The sequence below is a fragment of the Lissotriton vulgaris genome, chromosome 7 (assembly GCF_964263255.1).
Source record: "Lissotriton vulgaris chromosome 7, aLisVul1.2, whole genome shotgun sequence".
NCBI lineage: Eukaryota > Metazoa > Chordata > Amphibia > Caudata > Salamandridae > Lissotriton > Lissotriton vulgaris.
This window is the reverse complement of record NC_141695.1, coordinates 1758212903-1758237905: the sequence shown is the minus strand read 5'-3', so window position 1 is coordinate 1758237905 and position 25003 is coordinate 1758212903. Positions and strand designations below refer to the sequence as shown.

General features: G+C 45.9%; 1 protein-coding gene across 2 annotated transcripts in view; it reads right to left on the bottom strand.

Annotated features, from left to right (window-relative positions):
• The window catches only part of LOC147706598 (cell adhesion molecule CEACAM6-like), a 452704-nt gene that overhangs the window by 21918 nt on the left and 405783 nt on the right, over positions 1 to 25003 (bottom strand). For both annotated transcript variants that reach the window (XM_086929104.1, XM_086929103.1), the window contains 2 exons: positions 7383 to 7523; positions 7191 to 7279 (listed from right to left, as the gene is read on the bottom strand). In XM_086929104.1, coding sequence (XP_086785230.1) covers positions 7191 to 7279; positions 7383 to 7523 — 230 coding nt within the window. The remainder of the gene's footprint in view (positions 1 to 7190; positions 7280 to 7382; positions 7524 to 25003) is intronic.

Sequence of the window (25003 nt, the reverse complement as noted above, 5' to 3'; positions counted from 1 at the left end):
CCTCCCCAAATTATTGTATGTGAGTCCTTAGCGTGTTTTGTTTTAAGATCGTTGGTCTGGTTGGAAATTTCGTTTAAGGCCTTGGTCAGCTCTGTCGGGCTCATGTTGTTGTAAAAATGTATGATAGTATAAACCTCTTGATTGGTTCCTTGGATGTTAATGATCTGAAAGTTCTGATGTAGTATTACAGGAGTTATTTCACGACACGGCCAAAGGTTGGAAATGTATACTATTAGGCCTCCTTTGCTTCTCCCTGAATTAGATCTTATTGCTTGGGAGAAGTATGTTTTATAACCCAAAAGATGGATTGGGTCGTTAAGCCACGTCTCCTGGAGACAAATTACATCATTCGAATCGACTAATTCAAGGAAGCTTTTTTCGGAGTGTTTAGTCGCTAACCCACGCAACATTCCAAAATAGCACCCTCTTGTCAAGGTTTTCTACGGTAGCAACAGGTGGCATTTTCTGAACGCTAACTTCTTCAAATTGGATAGGTTGTAATTCAGATGTCGAGTTTGGAGCGTTTACCTGCGCCTTTGGGGCGATTTGTAACACTGTCGAGGGTCTAATGTGAGCCTTGGGAAGACATTGCGGCTCTTGTATCTGATTTACCGTATTTTGAATTTTTGTCGTCGCTGTGGATTCGTGTGTCCAGGTTTTTGATACAAGGTGATCCTTATTAAATGTCTTGCTTTTGGGGTGGTTAGCTAAGTTGTTTAGTGAGACTCTGTTATTGGACAGGGGAGTCATAATATGGTTCTGTAGTGATGGTCAGTCGACCATCTCTAAACAGCTATAGCTGTTGAAAGTTGGTATTCCTCCCCATGGTTCCCTGTATGGTAATTGCTGTACCCTCCTGCCATAGGTATTCCAGTCACCCCGGTCTTTATAATCATGCCCCCATTCTCCCTGAGACCAACTCCTTTGATTATTTCCATAACCCCAGTCACCCTGGTTCCAGCTTCTCTGCCCATAATCAGACTGGTTCCAGGACCAGTTTGAGGGCCAGTTAGGGTCCTCGGAACGATGGCCTTGTCGGGGGTAGAAAAAAGATAGGCGTTTTACGTTTATTCCTCCGCTGCTTCCCGGTGAGTCCCAAGAGCATATGTAATCCACAGCACGGGGATTTTCAAAATTGACTATTATACAGTCACCAGTAATTTTTTTGGTTGATGGCCTATCCATGAGGCCCTTCTCACCGTAGTGATTCTAGTAATGTTGTTAAGCTGATTAGGTCTGTTAATGTTCAGCCAGTAGCGGGTTTTATTTAGTAAGGACCAAGTTGGTTCATCTGTGTCGTTACTTAGTTCTGGAACCCCTGTTAGGATGGCTACAAAAGGGGCTGCCTCCGGTGGGAGGTTTACTGGTTTAGGCCATCTTTTTTTTGATCGTTCTGGTTTATTGTTGTGCCTCTGTGTCTGATCATGCTGGGGGGCAGTTGATGCAAGTGGTCTAGAGGGAACATTTGCTGGGGGAGCTTTTACTGGGGGAACATTTACTGGGGGAACATTTACTGGTGGTTGATTTTGTAGGCCTGAAGCTATTTTAAGGGGTTCTTGGGGGTCTTAGTTTTTGATAAAGGAGTTGGATTATTTGAATTTTTCACTGGCTCTCCTAATTTTACGGTTAGAGTATTTGTTGTAGCCGTGTTATTAGCTGGTTGTTTTGAATTGTTAGTGGGCTTTGCGTTACCAACTGGAGCTTTAGGTCCAGCCAAGTTTGGGAGATCTTGAGTTCGGAGTTTTTTTTGAGGTAGCAATTAATATCGCTACTTGCTTCTCTATAATTTCTAGGCTTTTTTTAATAGGTTGTAGCTGGTATTTGACTATTTCAGCTATTTCTTTTAGCAGAGAGGATTGTGTCTTAACATTGTTGAAGTTTTTTACTGAAGGTGGAACTAAGTTTTCTTGATGGGTCTGGTTGGAGTTAACTCCGTCGTTATGGTCTTCGACTATAACTACATCAGAGTTAGTATTGCTGTTAATTTCAGTGACTGCGGTGGATTCAATGTTATTCTGACTTTGGTCTTTATTTGACTCACGGAGATTACAATGTGAGTCAAATTCAGAGGTTGCGCATCTATGTTTGCAGAATTTTTTGAGTGTGTTTCTTTGTGTTGCGGGTGTTTCGGGATTGCTCCTTCCCTAATCCCTCTTATTTCACTCTGTGTGAGTTCGTTTTGCGATAGCTGCGGACTTGCGAAGATATCAGGGGTTTGCTCAAGACCCTGAGTCAATTGTGAGTCTGACAGTTGTGAGGATACTGAAAGATCAACTGAATTCGGAATTGCATTAATGTCCGCGTGTGTTTCCGGCATAGTGATATTTTGTGGTAGTACATTTGGCGTTCGTGCCTGTGCCAACAGACCCATTGACGAGCGTCTGGCTTGGTCTAGTTCGTAGGAGACTCGTCGATCAATCAACATTACAGTTTGATCGATGGTTTGGTTCACTTTAATAATGAATTGATCTATGGGGCCTACAGAGCTCGCCGTGTTTTTAAGTGTTTTACTCCTGGAACCCCTTGTAGACATTATGTGTGGTTTGACCAGGCGAATGACAGATATCGGTTTACTCGAAGTTATAAAACGTAGGTACTGTGTGATCCCTCCCCGGGCAGAGTATAGTTCCTTTCTTGGAGATTTACCTTATAATAGTTGTTAGGGGGGTGGGCCCAGCCCAGTCTTCTCCAGTCTGTGACGGGCTAGGATGGGCCCACCCTTGGCCTAGGCTTCGCCCAGCGTCCCGCTAGCGTACCGCGAGAGGGAGCAGTGAGGACCTTAATGCGCCTCCTGGCGCGGAGTTATGACGGTGGGGCTGGAGACCTCGAGGGCTGCTGGGAGTTGTAGGCAGCCCCTCGCCTCACTCCACTCGGCGGCCCCGCTGTCAGATGGCAGAAAACAGCAGGGCGGCGGGAGGCTGGCGGTAATGGGTCTCGACAGCCCGGGGAAGATTGTTTCTGAATTCTCCTCTGGGCGCAGTACAGGTAATGATTCAGGCAAGGCGGGCAAAAACAGCGTGACCACTCACCTCCATCTTATCTACGCAATCTGTTTATTCTACATCTAATGTTACCAGTTATAATCTTACATACATTTTGGAAGATTAAATGGTTGAAGTCCTTATTATTGCATTACAGTTAAAGTTTATTTTGCTTCCCTTCTTTTCTTTCTTTTCCTCTTCTTCTCTCTTCTCTTGTATTTCTCTTTTTTCTTGAAAATTGTTAAAATGCATATGGTTTAATAATGTATTTTTTTAAAATATTTCTCAATTCAGGCTCCTAGATCTCTGATGAGTTACAAATGTGTGTAGGTATAAAATATAAATCTATACCTACCTACATATATTTACCTTCACAATACTGTGGTAGTATTTTGGCTAAGATATTTTTGTAGCACAATATCTTATTTATGATATTCTCGTACAATAGTACTTTGGGAAGCATGACCTCTAGCAGTTAACCCTTAGGTAATGCATACATATGTATGCATTACCGAAGGGTTAACTGAGTAGGCTGGGGGGGGTCCATGTAATTTACAGAGGCAGGAAAGGGGAGAGGAGAAAAGGGGAGAGGAGAAGAGAGGAGAGTGAGGAAGAGAGGAGAGGAAGAAAGGGGGGGAGAGGAGAGGAGGGTCCCGTGGCCTGCCTGAGGACACTAGTACAGATGGATGTTAGTCAAATAAATCTGTGTGATTAATCACAAGAATTTTGTAAGATTACAATTGAATTACATGAGAAGAGTAAGTCTGCATTTAGAGCTATTTCATAGCACAGAAATGACCCCTCATGTCCAAAATGGATGAAAGGATGATTTTGCGCTAAGAGATAATGCTAAATGCAATTAAAAAGCAACACGAGCAGCCACTAGAGCTCGCTAAATGTGCTTTTGGCAAGGAATTTTCCCCCAACTTACTGTCGGCGTTTTGCAGTATTTTCTTAGTGCAGAATGCACCCTTATGTGCTAATTGGACACAAGGGTGCATTCTGTGCTTAGAAACAGCGCCAAATGCAACAAAACACGATTAACAAGTGATAAATATGATCATGCATTTGGATTTTTCTGCTAAATTACTTCTAATTATGCAAGGAGGATTAGGCTTAACTTAGAGGCAATGTGTAAAGTATGTGTGCAACTCTTCAAACCGTAATAAAGTGACCAGTACCACACAAAAGGATCCCGCACCAGATGAGAATAGTAGAGATTTCTTTAATATACAAAAAAAACCTAAAAAAATCTAATCAGTAGAACTGGAGATATGCAAATGTAAAGATTTTTGTGAAAATAGTGTCAAAAAAGTAAAACGTAGTGGATATCTGGTTACTACTGACTGAGACCAAGTCACAGGTTCAGGCGACTGCAATGGAGAGCAGGCCAGCAGAACAAATTATATTAAATCCAGGTTTGCGTCAAAGTTGCGCCGAAGATGTGCCACCGAAGTGATGCATTGATTAGGAGATGCAGCAAGGCTGCAATGCGAGGTCTTGCATTGTCATCGAGGATCCCGTCAACAAGGGTTTGCGATGCCAAGTCTGGCATTGAGGATGCATTGCGTGCCTGCGGAGATGCAAGGCTACAATGCGCTGCTGGCATTGTGGTAAAGTCTGTCGTCGACGAAGGATGCAAGGGGTGCCCCAAGGATGTATCGTACAGCGGTGGTTCCAAATAGTTTGCTTGCTGCAGAAGCTACGCAGGTCTCTGTAAAAGGATTCAATCCATGCAGCAGCAGGGATGTGTGGGTTCTGAACAGGACTGGCCACTATAAAGGCTGGCAGAGCAACTTACGCCCACTTCCAAGGGTCCAAGACTGGGGTGGCATCACTTGGCTGGGTAGACTTACAGATGTCAGTGTACAAGTGCTAGGGTGTAGGTCGTTGGAGCCTTCTGTTCTTGAGGCTCAAGTCTGGAGGGCAACCACCAAGCCTTTGGAGTCACTCAGGTGGTCCTGGGTTACACATATGCAGGTCCTGTCTTTCTAACCAGGCAAGAGGGCAGCAGGCCGTAGGTCAGAACAGCAGGGCAGCAGTCCTTAAGAACAACATTCAAGCAGAGTTTCAGTCCTTTCAGCAGCACAGTCCTTCTTCCTGGCAGAATATCCGCAGGTCCAGAAGTGTACTAAAGAGATACCGGTAGATTCATGAAGGGAAAATCGACTCGCAAAGGGCCAGATTCTGCGAATCTGGGCCTTTGCGAGCGCAATTTTTGCATTTGGGATTCATCATCCCAAATGCAAAAATCGGTAATTGCGAAATCGCATATTTGCGAAGAATTGCATTTAAGGAATCTCTATTTGAGATTCCTTAAATGCAATTCATTAACCAATATTTATTTGCAAATTCGCTATTCCTGGCCGCTATTTACCGCGAAGTGTAACTTTGTGGTAAATAGCGGAAACTTAGTGACATGTGTGTGCAAAGCATCAGGCTACATGTACATTTCAGGGGTGCAACATGGTGTCCATTGGACACCCCTGCACCCTTGAAATCGCAAAATCAAAATGCGAATCGCTAATAGCGATTCGCATATTGATATGTCTTCCCATTCATTCCTATGGGCCTCTAGGCCCATAGGAATGAATGAGGAGGTATTCCTTATTTGCGATTAGCAATTAGCTAATCGCAAATAAGGAAGCTGTAGGAATCACAATAAATATTGCGATTCCTACATGAATCCCGTTTTGCGAGTCTGTAATAGCGATTCCTTATAAATCGCTATTACAGACTCGCAAAACATGCTGATGAAGAATCTGGCTGTAAGTGTCTTAAGTCCAGCATTTATACCCATTTGTGCCTTTGAAGTGGGAGAAACAGGTATGGCTTTGAATTGCACAAATGGCCTGCCTTCCTGGCCCTGGCTCCAGACTGACTATATCGGGTAGGCAGGCTTTAATGTGGAGGCACAATAAGGCCTATTTAAGTGTAAGAGGTACTGTTCCCAGCTCCTCTCTCCGATCCTGCCAGAGATAGCCTATCCAGGAACACCTAAGCTATGTATTGTGTGTGGTTGTCTAAGAGGAATAAACAAAGCCCAACTGCCAACTATACCCGGGCATGTGACCCAGAGACAGGCTGCAGGTACCAAATGGCTAAGGCAGGAACATCCTAACTTTCCAAAAGTGACATTTTCAAAATTGAAATTTTAAATCCGACTTCACCATTAATCTGGATGTTTCATTACAATTACAAAGACAACAAAAATAAACTGATTACCTGCTCCCATGTGGTAATTACTGATTGTTAAAATAAATAGGGTAACTCCAATGTTATCGCGAGAGGTAGGCCTTGCAGTAGTGAAAAATGTATTTAAAGAGTTATTCACTACTAGAACATGTAAAACTTGAAAACAGATTTCCTACTTTTTTAATACATTGCACCCCCCCTCTGGGCTGTCCAGATTGTGGACTTATTACTTAGATAGAACTCAAATTCCCCCAACTAATAACACACTTTCTTATGCTAATCATCCAATTTGAAGCTGTCTTACTTGGAGGATTTTCCCCTGGTGGAGGCTGAGTTGTTTCCAAGATTGGGTTGCACTGCTAAGTCAATCCACGGTGGTTGCATATCCACCAACCCATTTACAATGTATAGTCTGCCAACATCTGCAGCACTCCTTGCTCAATCATAAATAGAGGTATAGACTTTAAAACAGGTGTGTGTTCCTTAGATGAAGTGATAGGAAAGACCCTCCCTAACACACATTATATGCTGGAGACTAGGTATGTGGGCGCTGTCAACGTATGTAAAGAGGTGTAATGCCAGTGTCATGTAGACACAAAGGCCAGGCCGTGGTTGCACCCTCAGGCCCAGTGCAGGGAGCGCATCTACATTTTCTAAAATTATATGTACTAAAGTGTTAAGAAGCACTGCCCCTAATGAAGGAAGTAAGGTTCCTGTAGCATCTTCAGCTAACAGTAGCCACTCCCAGACTGTCGCAGCAGGGCACCTCATGGTCACTCTAAAAAGTTGGAGGCAGTTTTTCTGCCAGACACAGCTTGCAGTCTATTGTGTGAAGGGATCAAAAGAACCCCTAGAAGCAATGCACTTTCTGCAGAGAGTGAAAGCTCTATGCACTTTGTTTCATATTGTATGAAAATTAAAAACAAAAACAATACGAATATATTTGATTTGTTCATATGAGACATTATTTACATTTTTACTTGAACCGTGACTTCAACACTGCCAGCTACTCACCGCTGACTGACCATCGCGCCCTTTCTTCACGTTCTCATAGGGGGTATCAGCGTTTTTGATAACACTGGGATTCTGGTACATGTTTTCATCTGAGGCAGAGAGTGATGGAAGCATTACTGTTGTGTCACATATACAGAGTATAGTATATAATATACAGAGAGATACATTAAGGGCCATGTTATGGACTTTTACCTTTGTTTGTGGCCATCTGGTTCAGGCGTCTCTCATAATGAACAGCCATCCCAACCACAATTATTGCAGCACCGAGGAGAACTCCACAGGCCACGCCAAGAGTGGTCTGCCAGCAGGAGCCAGGGGTGGGGCAAGGACTGCCTGTGGGAGGGAGCAGAATGAAAGCAGCCAGTGAGAGCCTGGATTATATATACTGGATCTGAGCACACGCAGTGGTGCTGCAACAGCTTTTAGAGTGGGAGTGCTGGCCAATAATGCCACCTCACTAAGACTTAAGGGTTGTGCTAGAAGAGTGAGTGAACTAAATGGACATACATGAGCATGAGAATATGGGTATGGCGAAGAGGTGAGCAGAACATTGAAAAGCATTTTCATAAATATATGACTAAATTCTGCCTCTGTACTACCGGAAATAACTACTGAGCATGCAACTGACTTTTGATATGGGAAAAGTTACTCCTTAATCTCAACACTGTACCTTTTGTGCATCCATCCGGCAGTCACCTATGTGCCAACTGACCTATCTCACATTATCTCAATCAGGATGTTAACCATTACAATATTAATTGTAGTATGGTGTTCCCACAACATGTGTCCCAGTGCCCTCTGAACTACCTGATTTGAACACCATTTCCATGGTGCCCCTAACTAATCAGATTATTCTCTCCCACTGCCCATTAACCATGAGATTGTACAAAGAGGTGTGTGAATGACAAATTTCACATCCTTCCAAAATGTTCTTAATTTCTAAAGTGGGCCAGGCATGATAGAATTCCGTCCTTACTAAAGGTTGCCCTCCATGCCCCAATGCAGATCAACAACCACTTCTGCATATCTTGAAAGATCTCGTAAGGACCATAAAAAGGATCAATAAATTGAAACATATTTTGTCTCATGACAATCGTAGATCATCTATATGTTGGTCAGGATTTACAGTACCCAAAACAACCTACAAACCTGTCTCCACTCCCTCATACACCTCACACATTCTTTGCTTTGATCTTCCATCCCACTCAACCCTCTCCTTCGCATGGTTTATGGGCTGATGCTAACACTTTGGAGCTGACACCTTAGGGGAGCACATTGTTCTCCCTGCATCATCTTATAGCCATTACTCATTGTTAATGATTCCAGAATGGTGTAACAACGTTGGTCACTCTCTGGAACTGTTGTCCCGCTTCAAGACTCTTTCTCTATGAACACAACCACTGCTTTCAAAGCATTGCCATTTTTCATAGCTACCATCCAATCCTCTCTGGATAGAGTACTTCCAACACCTCCATGACATCACATACATTTGCTACTGCTTCTCCTTTCTCTGTCTCATAAGCACCCTTGACACATCTGGCAAGCGACACAGTTCTTTCATCCGGGAACATCTTCAATGATGCAAATGTAAAATTGCATCTTGGCCAGTAGTCTAGCAAAGCAATCACTCACCCCTCCCGACTTCAAAATGCTGAGTATTGGATTATGATCAGTCTTTAAAATCACCTTAACACCCCAAACATATCTGCGAAAATAAAGAGTCAGAAAGTTGCTAATGTCTCCCATTCAATTACCAAGCAAATCTTAACCCTGCTAGACAAAGAGCGGCTGGCAAAAGTGACAGCTTCCTCTCGTCCCTCACATATCTGCAAGAGAACCTCACCGTAGGCTCAAGGCACTGGCTTCCACTGTGCAATAGTTTTTATGCCAACATCGAACATAAACTCTACACCTGGTCCAGCAATAGCTCCTTTTATATCCTCACACGTTTTGTTCATCTTCACCCCACACATCTGGATTCTCCTTTATTAATAAAAGTCTCAAACATTGAGTTTTATCAGGCTAACGCTACAAAAATTAAGGTCAATAAAAGACCTAAACTGATCTTTGTCAATATGGATTGTGGCATTGACAAAGATTTATTTCTAACTCAGACATCGGCCTCATCCCTGCTGCTGAAATTAAATCTCCTGCTCCAAAAATTGGGATTTTCTTTATGGAGGGTTGATCCTGAGGTGGATAACTTTTCTAAAACTTGCTCAAGCCTCTCATTATGCTGTTTAACCAACTCTCCAAAAACTAACATTCACTGGTTTTCATGCCGGATGTAATCTGATCTGATGGTAAGTACTTCTCAAATATAACTTTGAGAACTCCTTACCAACTTCCAACATCAAGACCATTTTGTTTATGCTAGGAAGAGGAACACAGTCTATGGTTATATTATTATTGCCAGACTCCCACTGGATTCTTTTGTAAAGACCACAGCATCCACCATACCCAATCCAGATGCATGGATCATTATGATGATGAATATGATACTCAAGTCAAGTCTATAACACATCTCCTTTAGAAGTGAGTCGATATGGCGCAAAATGACTGGTTGGACTACATGTGCCAGCATCTACCATTGCCAGGCATTAGTGACCAATCCACATACATGAGAGATGACTACAGGACACAGATAAAACCTATAACACACTCTCAAACATATAAAGCAAAGTTAGTCTCATGAAAAGAATGTTATCTCATTAAATAGCAATAAATGTCCCCTCACTTTGCAAGAACTACAATGAAAATGAAGAGACAACAAGTACTGAGATCCAGTTCTACTTGGTATGAGGTATGATGATGAACTACACATCCTAGCAGTCAATGATGACATCAGAGCGTAATAGAATACTGAAACAGTTCGAATCACCAATGGCGAATGAGGACAATTGAAAGAAGCCAGGGCGCTGCCATAGAATGAAAGAGGGAGACATTGACCATGGACTAAGTAACTGGATCAGTGTCTTTGGAGCGCAGGTGGGTGTATGCAACCAAGCAAAACATATTCATTTAAAAGGTCAACTAAGGAACGTGGTAAGACTGAAGTTTGAGCAAGATCTTAACGAAAAGCAGGACAATGTTCGCTTCTAAGAGTATCACACCCATTCTACAGTGCATCTGATAAATTAGGTCGGCTGTACCAGTGAAGTGCCCGCATGTGGTCACCCAAACAGAGATCAAAAGATATAGGGATAAGTGTGGAGTACCTTGGTGCCATTTGAATATAGCAGGTTACCTGTATGGGACAACTGCATTTGAACTCGTTTTCAATATACAAATTCTTATCATAAAATTCATGTACATTTAAGTCATGCATTGATTAATCGTTTATATGATATCAAATATGTGTCAGTGGCATTTCATTTTGTTTGTATTACTCAAACAACTGTGCATAATTTAAACATTTGCTTATTGATCTGTATTTGATTTTCTTGCTATATATCAATCAGTATCTCTAGTTGATAACCTGGCATTGTTTTGAGAAATGTAATTAACTATGATCAATAACTAAGTATTAGCAACATGATGAATAGTCTGCATGTTGCTCACCGATATAAATCAATCTGTAATGTATGCTGAGTGAGAATGCATCATATTTTGATAACTACGGGAGACAGCCACTCAGCTTTTTCCACTGGTTCCATGACTCCTTCAGTGACCATCTGGTCACTTCGATTCTTATGACCACTGGAATTCTCCTAACCGTGTGCCCAAAGGGCAAGGCTCTGTCTTTCAATAACATTTTTGAACTTCCTCCTGAGCCAAACCCAACCTGTCCTCAAATTCCTTAGCACATTTCTGAAAAAAAACCTCTTCCAACTCTGCATCTTCTACAATAATCACCAGATCAGTTGTTCTGTGTTTATTACAGATTGTAAGTCATATTTATTTATCCATCCTAAAATCGATAGGCCACTCTTAGACAAAGAACAGGCTATTCACAAAGGTAAGCTTGCACATAAGTAAATCTACCCATTTAAGTTTACTTTACTTTTGGCAATTTACCATTTAAGGGTGTAAATTGGCTGCAAACTTTAGAGTTACAAGTCTCCACACCATAAATTCAGTAGGCGGAGGCTAATTTACAAGTTTAAAGTTACTACTACTAACTAACTTTACACATGTAGGGGTAGGTTTCTGTCTGCCACCAGGGTGGACATCTCCCTTTGGTAATGTATTTGGAAAAGTTACAAATCATATCAGGACTGCAACCAACAGCTTGTTGGGTACGTTCAGAACCGCATACACTGCTACGGTCCGACTTACGCATTAGGATGCGTGCAGTTGGAGGCGGCAGTCGAGGGACCGACCGGCACAATCCAACAGGCTCTTTGAGTCCGTCAGTCAGAAGCTCTCCATAATCCCTTAAGGATGGTGTTTCCAGCATCAGGATTAGGATGTCGGTTCCAGACAGCCTTTCCATGTCGACCTTTCTGACATGGAAAGGCTGTCAAAAAGCGACTTTTGGGGCCTCTGCATGTGGCCCTAGGGGGTACCTCTGGTGTCCCACTTTACATCCCTGCACTGTATAGCAGGCACTGTGAATTGTCTGCCACACAGTGCAGGGATGTTTAAAAACATACATTTTTCAATTGGATCTTGTGTTGTGGGTGGTTTCAGTCAGCCGCACAAGCTCCCATTGAAAAATGGAAATTCATGACCATACCATGTACTGTTGCATTCTAATTGCGGGTTCAGAACCGCTGATCTGATGTCAGTCGGTTCCCAATCTGTAGTGATATCGGTCCGACTGACATCATAATTAGGACCTTGATGTTTTAAAAATGTGAAAAATATTCTAATGTTACATTTTAATGATAAGTAAAATTTTATGTCAGGACCGGAGGCTTCGGATTATGCTTTTCTCTCTTTGCTGTTTATTCACATAACACATAAATAAGCATAAGGAATCCAACTCAAAGGAAGGAAGGGGGGGAGTGATCAGCGAATGTTGAAGCACTCAGTGTTCTGTAGAATACCCCTCACACACCAAAAGGCCCCTTGGTGTCATGCTTCATCATTGGGGTCCTCGCACCCCTCTATCGGGATGCGGCGTGCTACGACCTGCGACTACGCTGGAGCACTTATAGGGATGACTATATGTGGTGTGTGGTGTGTGGGGTATATTGTCATAAGTGAGTGGTGGGATGTGGTGAAAAATTAAAAAGTACCTGGCACATGAGTGTGAAAGAAAAAATTGTATTCCGAACTCTGGCTGGTACTATTAAAAGAAGTGCAGTGTGAGGTCGAACCTGTTGATTTAAGGAACAGGACCTCTGGTGTGCGTTGTCGACATGTTTCGGAGACAGGCTCCTTCTTCAGGACGGGGGCACAACCTCCCCACCTTACTCACGTTGTGTTTTTAATAAAAAATAGTGTATTTACAAAAAAGTGACAATATTTTAGGCTAAGTGTGCCTACAGCGGTCTGCTACAAGTACAATGACCTGCAGAAAGACAAAAAAGAACAACTAATGGTTACCCATGTAGCGGGTAGTTCAAGCAGGTGCAGTCACCTGGAACCTCACCATATGCTTGTATTAAGCCTGTTAAAAAGGAAAAGTACTCACAACACAAACAACATAAAACACAGAAGATACTAGTAGTTATACTTATTTGCAGTCATACTTGTGAAGCTTGCTTGTGGGCTTCATGAGCAGAAAAAGGACGTCAGGGGTGTTGCTTGATATGCAATCTGTAGTGAAGAATGATGCAGGTTTTAATAAATCATTCTCACTTACTTAGGCGGGAGAAACCTGATGGTGGTTTTTCAGTTGTTTTGCTCCATGATACTCACATGATCGGGACGCTTTGATCACCGTCTTACCCCTAGCGCTGCTCCGCTGATATGAGGTGGTAGACTAGTTAGAACTATTTATACCCTGAGAAACCATTGGGCGGAAGGATCTAGGTGACCATATAGGGGTGTTGTAATAACCGACTTTTTGTGGCCCTTTTTAGAGGGAGGATGATGGAGAGTGACTCCAGTCTATCACCTTTATAGTATAGGGATGAGGACTATAAGTAGGACCTATTCATAAGGCACAGTAGTGCATTTTCGTACCCTTCTTCTTAGATCAGGGCTTATGAGCTTAAGCTAGGGAATAGATATACAAGTGCTAGTGATGATTCATCCTTTTGCTAGAGTATTAGCATATTTCCCATGGAGTTATGCGTATTCTGGGCCTGGTAGGCCTTAAACGGGACAGACTCCATCTTGCTTTCTGCCCGGTAGCTGGAGAGGCTTTCTAGGTCAAGTGTAATGTTTTAGTTTCAAGGTGTTGTTCGCTTGGAGAGAACCGGCTCAGGCTGGCCCTTATCGAAAGAATGTATTTTTCTCCACTCCGAAGACACAACTCCAGGCCGGCCGGCTGGGAACGTGTCCTTGGTACGGGGAGGTACAAGAATTTGGTGGGCGGCAGGTTACTGGCCGTAACTTTCAATGAAGGGACAGGCTTTGATATTAGCGAAAGTGTTAGGCAATGAGTCAGTTAGTTCATAGGCGGCAGCTAGCCGTTAGCATCTATGCTATTAATTATCTTCACGGCGGACAGTCGCCATTTTGAAGTCCGAGAAATATTCTGAGACCGAGACTCTCTGAGAAAGACTGGAGGAGAAATAGCGCGGAGCGCATAGCGCCAGAGAGAGAGAGACGGTAGCTAATAGCGAGCGAGGTTCCAGTGCCTTGGAGGGAAGCAGAGGAGGTTGAGCCTAGCGGTGCAGACGTGTACTTGTGACGGCTGAGGTGTGACCCCGAGACGAGCCAAGACACAGAGACGAGAAGGGAACCTAGATGACTACTGAGTCCCGACTTCATATTAACCAGGTGACCTCCGCCCTTTCCCATATTGAGCGCTCATCCTAACCCCTTTTGTCTTTTTCCTTTGCAGAATATATATACATATCGCATAGTATTGTGTTTGTGTTAACTGCTAATAAATACCCCGAGTTCTTAGTGAACTGACATGTGCCTTGTATTCTTGTTCAATCGAGGTAACCGTACTTTCTAGTCAGGCATTGTTTGCATGAACGGTTGTGATTCCCGATCAGGTAAGGAATGAATGAACAATGAGGGAAGGAGGGTATGTTTGATGTCAAGAGCAGAAGGTACATATATACACATCAATTTGACAAGTCGTACCGATTTCGATTATTGTAGTTTCATCCCGAGTAGACAAGTGAGAAATTTCCTTCTTAAGTACTCATAGGAAAGTGGTCGTCGTTAGTGAACGGCGTTAATGAGAACACTGGGAGGACACAGTGTGGAGGTTCGCTGGATTGTGGACCGTGTGTATAAGTGAGAGCGCTGGGGGGGATACCAGCGTGGAGGTCTGCCAGATTGTGGACCGTTTGGAAAATGAGAGCACTGGGGCTGCAGACCCATGTGTGTAGACACGCCAGATTGTGTGTCGAGTGAGCACTGATAGTGATCAGTGTGTAAGGGTACATATTCAGACCTGCCCTAGGGTAGATTAGTCTGGGCCGAAGTGGCCGCGAGACTAGTTGGTATAAATAGGATATTGTAGAAAACCTATGCATGTTTATTGCTGTCTTCCCCATCCTTAGGTACGAAATGTACGTACATATATGTCTAAGCGGAAAATCCGGTCGTTACATCTGGCGTCACGAACTGTTTACGAAGCCTGTGTGCGCTGTATTGTTTTCATCTTGTTGGTTTGCGCTCGGCTCGTACGTGTTTTTCTTTGTTAATAATTTTGTATATAATTTTTGTGTGTCGAAATGTTTTCAAAAAATCGGGCTCTGTTTTCAAGTTGCCTCTCCAGATTCCCGGCTGGGAGTCTACGCCTTACGAGGCTTTGGCCCGTGAGTGGGCCGACTCTACTGGTTTGAGCGAGAATTGGACTTCTTGTTTGGAGCAGGCGGAGCCTGCTGAGGTGGTTTCTTGCTTGCAAAAAGCTCCGGTAGTGAAGGGTGATGAGCTTCCTATTTTGGGTCGCAGAGGTTGGATTGTGCTACATGCATACCGGATTCTTCATGAGAGGTTTGTTCAGTTGCGAAAGCAGTGCAAGGATATGGAGGGACAGGTTGTTGAATTGCAGAATGCGCATACTTTGATGCGGTGTCAAAATAAATTGCTTGCCGACAAACTTGAGACTTATCAAACTATTGCCGAAAGGGCTGCAGTTCGCATTGCGAGGTATAAGTACAAACACCGTCGTGGTCGTGTGTCTACACGGAAAGTGCGTATGGTCGTGGCGAAAGCCGGAATGGATTGGAACCCTGATGAGTGGGATGGTAATATCTGGGATTCTCATACTTCTGACTCCTCGGCTGAGGAGGGTGACAAGCGCGAGTCTTCTCGCTCCGGACGTGACTGTAAATCTGCTTCTTGTGACAAAGATGTCGTGTCTAGCGACCGTGGTCGTTCTTCCCGTTCCGATGACGTGTCTCATCCTGACTGTTCTTCTAAATCTAAGGACGGGGCTTCTTCGGGAGCTCTGCCGGAGGTTTCTGCTCATCCTGTGTTTCGTCGCAAGTTACAGCAAGCTCCTGGTAATCCGGGTGGTGTTGCCCTGGATAGTATTGAAGATTTTACTCAACAGGAGGTTAGTGATATTTTACAACGTTTTCGTCAACGGCCCGGTGAGGCTTTGCTTACGTGGATGGTGCGCCTTTATGAACTGGGCGCTGCCGGTATCATGCTCGATGCTGTTGATTGTTTACAGTTTTGCTCTTTGAGTTCTGATTCTACCATTCAAGATCATTTTCGGAACTATAATGGTGCTGGTCAAATTACTTTGCTCCAGCTTGCGTCTGATGGCTGTAGCCAGAAGTACCCTACTGAATCTGATTGGCCTGTCAATGACAAGCCGTGGTACACTTTGCGTGATGCGTCGCAACGTCTGAAGGAGGAAGTGATGAAAACCGCGATTTTTCTCAGTACTTCTGACAGGTTGTTGGACGGTCTTTTAACATCTTCTGTACGCAATCGCATTATCCGTTCTTCCCCTGTTGCTTACAAGCAGGTGATGATGACTTTATTGATTAATCAGACTGGTAATCCTTTGTCTGCGGTGCTTGAATCTGTTCGTCAGCTTGGTGAGATGGGTGAATGGTTTAAACCTGAGAGACAATCTCGCCCTGAGGGTCGTACTGCCGGGGATTACAAGTTCTCTAGACGTGATATGTTTCTTGCACTTTTGGCTGATGGTGTGAAAAGGGAGGATATTGACGGTGAGCCTAATAATCGCTTGTGGGATATATTCCGTAAGCGTGGTTTGGATCGGAAGGAGGGTGCCCGTCGTGTACGCAAGAATGATTGTGGCCGTGGTTCTGATGACAGTGGTGATGAGAGGCGCCGTGTGGATTCTGATCGCCGTGGTGACCGGCGGTATGAGCGTGATGTGTCCCCCCGTCGTGACAGGGAGAGAGAGAGAGAGGGGGAAAAAGAAAGGGGGAGAGATGATCGTGTATCCAACTGGTATAGAGAGGAGAGAGATTATTCCCCTGAGCTGAGGAGAAGGGAGGATCGTCACAGGCTTGCTGATCGTAATTCACAGTATGAGGCAAATGACAAAAATCCATTTCGCAATGGAGAAGGATATGAACAGGAGATTTTGATACCCAAGAAACATGAGAGCATTTATCCTGATTTGTCCTGGTTAGCGGAACGCAGTAAAAATGACTAGGAAATAGGTCAAGCTCCAGTACGAAGGTGGGCTCACAGAGATAATAGACCCTATGTAGATATTGAGATTTTTTGGAAACATCGTAATATCCAAAGGGCCCGAGCATTAGTGGATACAGGAGCGGAGGCCACTTTAATTCATGGCAAAGCAAAGAAATTTAAAGGACAATTCTTCAAAATTACTGGTCTAGGCGGAAAAGAGACCCCCGCAGTGCAAACTACGCTTGAGATGAAAATTGGTAGGATTCCCCGTAAAGAATACTCTGTGTTAGTCGTACCACTCTTGGAGTATATAATTGGAATTGATATTTTGAAAGGAATGACCTTACATTTGGATGATGGTTGTTATCAATTTGGAACCAAGCATTACATTTGGTCCAGACCCGTACGGGTTGGCCGTTTACGAATGCCCCCCATTACAATTCCTCAAGCCACGAAAGTAGTTTCTCAAAAACAGTATCGTATCCCAGGTGGCCACGAAGAGATCAGTGCCACAATTCAGGATTTGGTTGATGCAGGAGTTATAACTCCGGTTACTTCTGCTTGGAACAATCCCGTTTGGCCCGTGCGCAAGAGTGATAACTCTTGGCGCATGACGGTTATCGAGAATTGAACAAACATACACCTCGTTTGACTGTTGCTGTACCAGACATTGTTACTTTGATTCAGAGAATTCAGAAGCATCCAGGTACATGGTATGCGTCTATTGATATTGCTAATGCTTTCTTTTCGATTCCAATTGCCCCCGAGTGTCAGGAACAATTCAGTTTTACCTGGAATGGACGTCAAATGACGTTTAGGAGTCTTCCTCAAGGCTATGTGCATAGTCCTACGATCTGTCACCGGCTGGTGGCGGAACATTTGTCTGAGGTGCCCGTACATCCACAAATACAGGTGTGTCATTATATTGATGACATTTTGATCCAAGGTGAGACGCAAGATCAGGTCCAGTCCCATTTAGATCAGATCCTTGACTGTTTACGAGCAAAAGGTTGGGAAATCAATCCTGATAAATTACAAGGTCCATCCCAAAAATTTTTAGGCATTAATTGGCATGAAGGTCACAGAGAAGTGATCCCACAGGTGAAGCGGAAAATTTTAGATTTCGCGGTTCCAAGGAATAGAAAAGAGGCTCAGAGTTTCATTGGTTTGTTTGGTTTTTGGCGTCAGCACATTCCCCATTTGAGTCAGATTTTGGCTCCCTTATATCGAGTCACTCGCAAAAAGAATGCGTTTGAATGGGGTGAACTACAACAGAATGCATTTAATTTGGCGAAAGAAGCCATTCAGTATGCCTTGGATTTGTGGCCTGTGGGCGAGGGTGATGTGGATCTGAATGTGTCTGTGGAAGGTCCGTATGCCAATTGGAGTTTATGGCAAAAGCAGGGCGGACAAAAAGTGCCATTAGGTTTTTGGACTAAAAAGTTACCTGAAGCTGGTGAGCGTTATACACCTTTTGAAAAACAGTTGCTTGCATGTTACTGGGCTCTGGTGGATACCGAGCAATTGACTTTAGGTCATGCTGTGATTTTGAGACCTGAAATTCCTATCATGCAGTGGGTTTTGAGTTCGCCGAAATCCCATCGAATTGGACATGCTCAGGAGGCGAGCGTGATTAAATGGAAGTGGTACATTCAGGACAGAGCGCGTGTGGGTCCGAAAGGTGTGGCAGTGTTGCATGAGCGAGTGGCGCAGGCGCCATCGAATGAGACTGGAAATGATTGTTCGGTACCTGTAGTACAGGAATCTCCCGTCAAGTGGGGTAAATCATTTGATGATCTGTCCGTGGAGGACAGAAAACATGTGTGGTTTACGGATGGTTCAGCGAGATTCATTGGTGAGAAACGACATTGGAAGGCAGTATCTTACAATCCGATTACACAGAAATGATTTGGTACCACTGATGATGGAAAGAGTAGTCAATATGCTGAATTGTATGCGGTTTACCAAGTGTTGAAGCAGGAACTACCTGGCACATGTCACATTTTCACTGATTCCTGGTCCACTGCTAATGGACTGGCGGTATGGTTACCAACATGGCATTCTCATAATTGGGAATTGCATTCAAAAGAACTGTGGGGAAAAGAACTATGGCAAGAAATTTGGGAATTGCTCCCACAGAGTACTGTGACAATCTTTCACGTAGATGCTCACACCCCAATAGATTCCCTTGACAAATTTTTTCATAATATTGCAGATGAAAAGTCTAAAATTTCTGAGGCAGTGGTGGACATGCAAGATTCTGATTTGGCGGGATTGGCGAAATGGGCCCACCAGAAAGCGGGACATTTTGGAGAGAGAGCCACTAGCAGGTGGGCCACTGACCGAGGGATTCACATTCCTTTAAATTTGATTAAAGATGTCATTCTGCATTGTCCCATTTGCCAGCATTCTAGAAAGAGATAAGTGCCTCACATTGTTCAAGGCCATTTACATCGAGGAAAATTGCCCGCTCAAATTTGGCAAATTGATTATATTGGTCCGCTCCCTATGAGCAGAAATTGTCAGTATATTTGTACCGCTGTTGATACTTATAGTGGCCTTTTGGTCGCTTTCCCTTGTAAAAATGCTACCCAAATCAATACCATTAAAACACTGGAACTACTCATTTTATATTATGGTGTTCCATTCCAAATTCAATCTGACAACGCATCTCACTTCCGTGGAAGATTGGTGCAGGAATTCTGTGCGGAAAACAACATTGAATGGGTGTTTCACATTCCATATTATCCACAGGCTTCGGGATTGATTGAAAGAATGAATGGTTTGCTAAAGGAACAGTTACGAAAGTTAACGGATGACCATTACAAACATTGGAGAGACTTTGTAATTCAGGCATTATTGATTTTGAACAATCGTCCCTTGTTGCATTCTGAATCTCCTTTAATGCGTTTGTTCCCTCCAGCTGTTGATGCAAAACCGAATACCCTTGTTACTACCGTTATGTATTGGGAAATTACCCCCGGAGCTCTGGCTCCATGTAGAGCAACCCCAGGTTCCGCAGGCTTGGACCTGCATGCTATGGAAGACATTGTTCTAAAAAGTAGAGACCGAGTCATTGTTGAAACTGGCATTGGTGTCTGTATACCAGCCGGTAGCTTTGGACTGATTGCATCGGTCCTTGCCTTAAAAGGTATACAAGTTCTTGGAGGAGTGATTGACAGTGATTATCAGGGAGAGATTAAGGTCCTCTTGCTTAATAGCAGTGAGGTGGATTTATCATTCAAAAAGTCTGACCGTGTTGCTCAATTGTTGATCATGCCTGTCTTCAGTGGTGAGATTAAGAAAGGCTCTGCCCCAATTTTGCTAACGACACGTGGCCAAAAGGGCTTCGGCTCCTCCGATAATCCCGGAGCTAAGATATGGGTGCAATCGCCTAAGCATCCCCCTGAACAGGCTGAAATTATTGCGACCGATCATGACAACACCATTTTGGTGATGAAGCCAGGGAAAGATAGCTGGGAAGCTGTCCCAGCTGACAAAGGTTATTTACAAGAATGATTAAGGCCTGTGTTTGTATTCTTTCAGATTATTCTCTGGACTGCTGCTGCAGGATGTGCCGGCGTTGGACTCCTTTTGGTCTGCTACGCCGGGAGAGGAGAGAACCCACCGACTTCGGTTGATTGGAGAACCCGAGTTCCGCGTTCCTTTGCTGCGTGGGATTCGTCAGCCAACTTCTGGATAACACTCGCAAAAAGAGTGACTAACTCTCCACATTTTTGCCTCACTCCCATGAGGTCTGTGACTGACATTTTAGCGACCTGTTTGGTTGCCGTCCCTGCTTCTACTGAGACTTTACGACATATTTTTAATATTTCCAGTGCCCGACCAAATATTATTCTGGGCGATTTTTCGGCTCATGAATTTTGCCCTTTGTGTACAGTTTTATCTGAATCAGTTTCCCCACTTTATTCCCAAATCACCACATATAATATTTCACAGGGTGACTTGTGTTTTATTTTAACGTGCGATCCAAAGGCCATTACAGAATGTCTTAGATTAAAGTTGCAGGCTGCCACTTCTTTTTCAGCTCATCAACGATTACTGTGTTTACAGAGACTTCCAAGTTCATGCATTTCTGTCAAGAACAATATGACATGTAAAAGTTTATTAGTTGCCCCTAGTTATTATCGTGCAATGTTATTGCCTGCTGGATGGCTGTTCTCTTGTGGGAATACTTCCTGGCCCTATATTCCCGCTAACATTTCTGGAGGTCCATGTGCTATCACTAGATTAAGCTTGTTAATGTTTTCTTCGCACCCTGGTTCCCATTCCCATGTAGTACGTGATTCAATGATGTTACATGAAGATTGTGATTCATCAGTACACCTCTATTCTAAATCAGAATATCTTAGTTTAGCTATTTCTATCATTGGTGTCCCGGCGTTAGCTGTATATAACGCCAAAACAATTGGCAAGATGGCCTGTTGGATGGTTAAATCTATTAATCAAACATCTACTGTATTATCTGACCTATTATTAGATGCCCAGGGTGAACGCCGAGCCATTTTGCAGAATCGTGCTGCAATTGATTACCTTTTATTGAAACATGGACATGACTGTTCTGATTTTGAAGGCCTTTGCTGTTTTAATTTGTCCGACCATTCTAAATCGATCCAAGCCCATATTGACAAACTCCACGATTTGACTGCAGAGGTTAGACAACACATTGATCAGGGCTGGTTTGACTGGCCCTTTAATTGGTTACCTGACTTACATTCCTTACGACAGATTTTAGGGGGTGTTAGACGGACCGGGAGGGTCGGCCGAGGATACGGGGAGAGGTCTCCGGGGAGAGCCGTCTCCAGCGATCGTACAGACAAGTAACTTCCCCCCCACAGACGTACACCACACAAGGATAAGGTTCAACGATACTTTATAGCAATTCTTTAGGTACGGTAGAATGGTACAAGGAGGTCTGGACTCAGGGGTCCCCTCGATTCTGGTCTCTGGTTTGGGAAAAGGGTAGCGGGACAGTCTTGTTACCAACAGATGAAAATAGCTCTCAATCCTCGAGCTCGGCGTTCTAGATGATCGGGCCGCGGCGGAGCCAGCAGGTCCCGAGATGGACGGAAGAAGCGACGGTCCGCGGCGGAGCCAGCAGGTCCCGATGGAGATGGTAGTTACAACGGTCCGCGGCCACGCCAGCAGGTCCCGACGACGATGAAGGATTACGAAGGTTGCGGCAGCGCCAACAGGCAGGACGATGTGCGCAAGGCAGAGCTACGGCAGCGCCAGTAGTCCGTCAAGGATGAGTTCTTCTCTGCGTCTCTCGACTCCAAGATACAACTGCCTTCCTGCTCTGGAGCTGCCCCAGTTATAGGGCTGATGCCCTTTGATGTCCGGACCCTCGCACTTGGAGGTCGGGGGGGTCCGGGATGAGGGAGTCCAGACACCCAGCAGGGGGGTGGAGCCAGCGCCCGGGGAGGTTGTGGCCGAGCGGCACCTGGCGGGGGAGAACCATCGACACCTCTTCCTCCCATTGACCTGCCAAGTAGTCCGCTCACCTCCTGGGTGGATGGTGGTGCCGGGATGTCTGAGGCCTGGCCAGGCCCAGGGTTGGGGTCGATCGGGGGCCACGCGGCCTCGTGGCGGAGTGTCCAAAGATGGCGCCCAGGCTGGGTGCGCGGCCCAGTAGTGGATCGGCCCCACGAGGTCGATATGTTCAGAGGCAAGGGTCCCGGAGGGGACGGAAAACGTGAAGTGGTGGTGGGTGACACTTGAGTGACCGGGCTCGGGCCTGGTCGGGCAGAGGGGGAGCGGCCCTTCATGTAGCCTGTCCAACATGCGTCCCCCCCAGCTGAAGGCGGGGAGAGTCACCCATCCTCTTGGGGATTCTCCTCGTCGAGGCGGAAAAAGCGGGACAGGCCATCCGCGTTGGCGTGATCTGGCCCAGGCCGGTGTTCAACAGTGAAGTCCATTCCTTGTAGGGAGATGGACCAACGTAGTAGTTTCGGGTTTTCCCCCCGCATCTGCATCAGCCACTGCAGGGGTCGATGGTCGGTCTGCACCCGAAAGTGTGTGCCAAAGAGGTAGGGCCGGAGCTTTTTGAGGGCCCATACCACGGCGAAGGCCTCCCTCTCGATGGTGCTCCAGCGTTGTTCTCGAGGTAGGAGCCGCCTGCTGATGAAGGCCACTGGCTGATCAAGGCCTTCGGTGTTCACTTGAGACAGGACCGCCCCAATGCCGTGGTCGGAGGCATCCGTCTGGACGACGAATTCCCGGCTGTAGTCGGGGGCCTGGAGCACAGGGGCGGAGCACATGGCGGCCTTCAGTTGTTCGAAGGCTGTTTGACAATCTGGGGTCCAGTTGACCTTCTGGGGTTGATTTTTGGACGTGAGTTCTGTGAGGGGCCCCACTATGGTACCATAGTCTTTCACGAACCGTCTGTAATAGCCCGTGAGTCCCAGAAAGGCGCGGACCTCGGTCTGGGTGATGGGGGGCTGCCAGGACCGGATGGCGGCAATCTTGAGCTGCAGAGGGGCCACCCGGCCGCTTCCCACCTGGTGTCCGAGGTAGGTTACGGACCCCTGACCAATTTGGCATTTGCTGGCCTTGATCGTGAGGCCAGCCCGCTGAAGGGCCTGTAGCACCGCTCGGAGGTGGTGGAGGTGCTCGGACCAATGGTGGCTGTACACAGCGATGTCGTCTAGGTAGGCGGCGCTGAATCCTTCGAGCCCGGCCAAGACCTGATTGACGAGCCGCTGAAATGTTGCTGGGGCATTCTTCATGCCGAAGGGCATGACCCTGAAATGATAATGGCCATCAGGAGTGGAAAATGCAGATCGTTCTTGGGCCCGGGGTGTGAGGCCGATTTGCCAGTAGCCCGCCGTCAGGTCGAAAATACTGAGGTAGCGGGCAGCTCCCATGCGGTCGATTAGTTCGTCTGCCCGGGGGATGGGGTGTGCGTCTGTTCTGGTGACCGCATTCAAGCCCCGGTAGTCGACGCAGAACCGGAGTTCCGGTGTGGTGCCGGGAGTGGCTGCTTTGGGGACCAGCACTACTGGGCTGGCCCAGGGGCTGTCTGAGGGCTCGATGACCCCGAGCGTGAGCATTTTGGTTACTTCTTCCTGGAGGCAGGCCCGTACCCGATCTGGTACGCGGTAGGCCCGGTGGCGGATAGGGGGGCTGTCCCCCGTGTCCACGTCGTGCACACACCAGGACGTGACACCTGGAGTGAGGGAAAACAGGCTGGCGAACTGCAACAGGAGGCCTCGACATTCTTGGCGTTGTTCCGGGGTGAGGGCCTCCGAGAGTCGGACCCCATCCACGGAGCCATCTTTCTCCCGAGTCCGTAGGAGGTCAGGGAGGGGTTCGGAGTCTTCTTCGGCTCCACTGTCTGTGGCCATCAGGAGGCTGAGTTCTGAACGCACAAAGTGAGGTTTCAGTCTATTAGCGTGGAGGACCCGGAGGGGGTTCCGTGAAGATTCCATGTCGATGAGATAGGTGACAGGACCCTTGCGCTCGACTACTTTGAAGGGTCCCGTCCACTTGTCTTGCAGGGCGCAGGGTTCGGTGGGGGACATCACCCATACCTGTTGCCCAGGTTCAAATTCGATGGAGGAGGCATTCTGGTCATACCACTTTTTCATGTCCTCTTGACTGGCCTCCAAGTTTGCTTTTGCCAGCTCTCTGAACTGTCGGGTCTGGTTGCGGAGGGTTAGGAGGTATTTGAAGACATCTGGAGGGTTCTTTAGAGGGAGCATTTCCCAGCCTTCCTTGACCAGACTGAGAGGCCCCCGTACGGGATGTCCATACAATAATTCAAACGGACTGAAGCCGAGGGACTTCTGGGGGACCTCTCGATATGCGAAGAGGAGGCACGGCAGCAGCACATCCCACTGGCGACGGAGGGGCTCTTCCAACCCCCCAATCATCCCTTTGAGCGTGCGGTTGAACCGCTCAACGAGTCCGTTTCCTTGAGGGTGATAGGGGGTCGTGAATCGGTAGGTGACCCCACATTGTTGCCAGAGGGACTTCATATATTTGGAAATAAAGTTCGTGCCTCTGTCGCTGACGACTTCTCGGGGGAAGCCCACACGGGAGAAGATCCCCATCAGGGCCCGGCCGACTACCGGGGCTGTCACGGTTCACAGGGGAACAGCCTCGGGGTAGCGGGTGGCGTGGTCCACTAGCACCAGGATGAACCGATG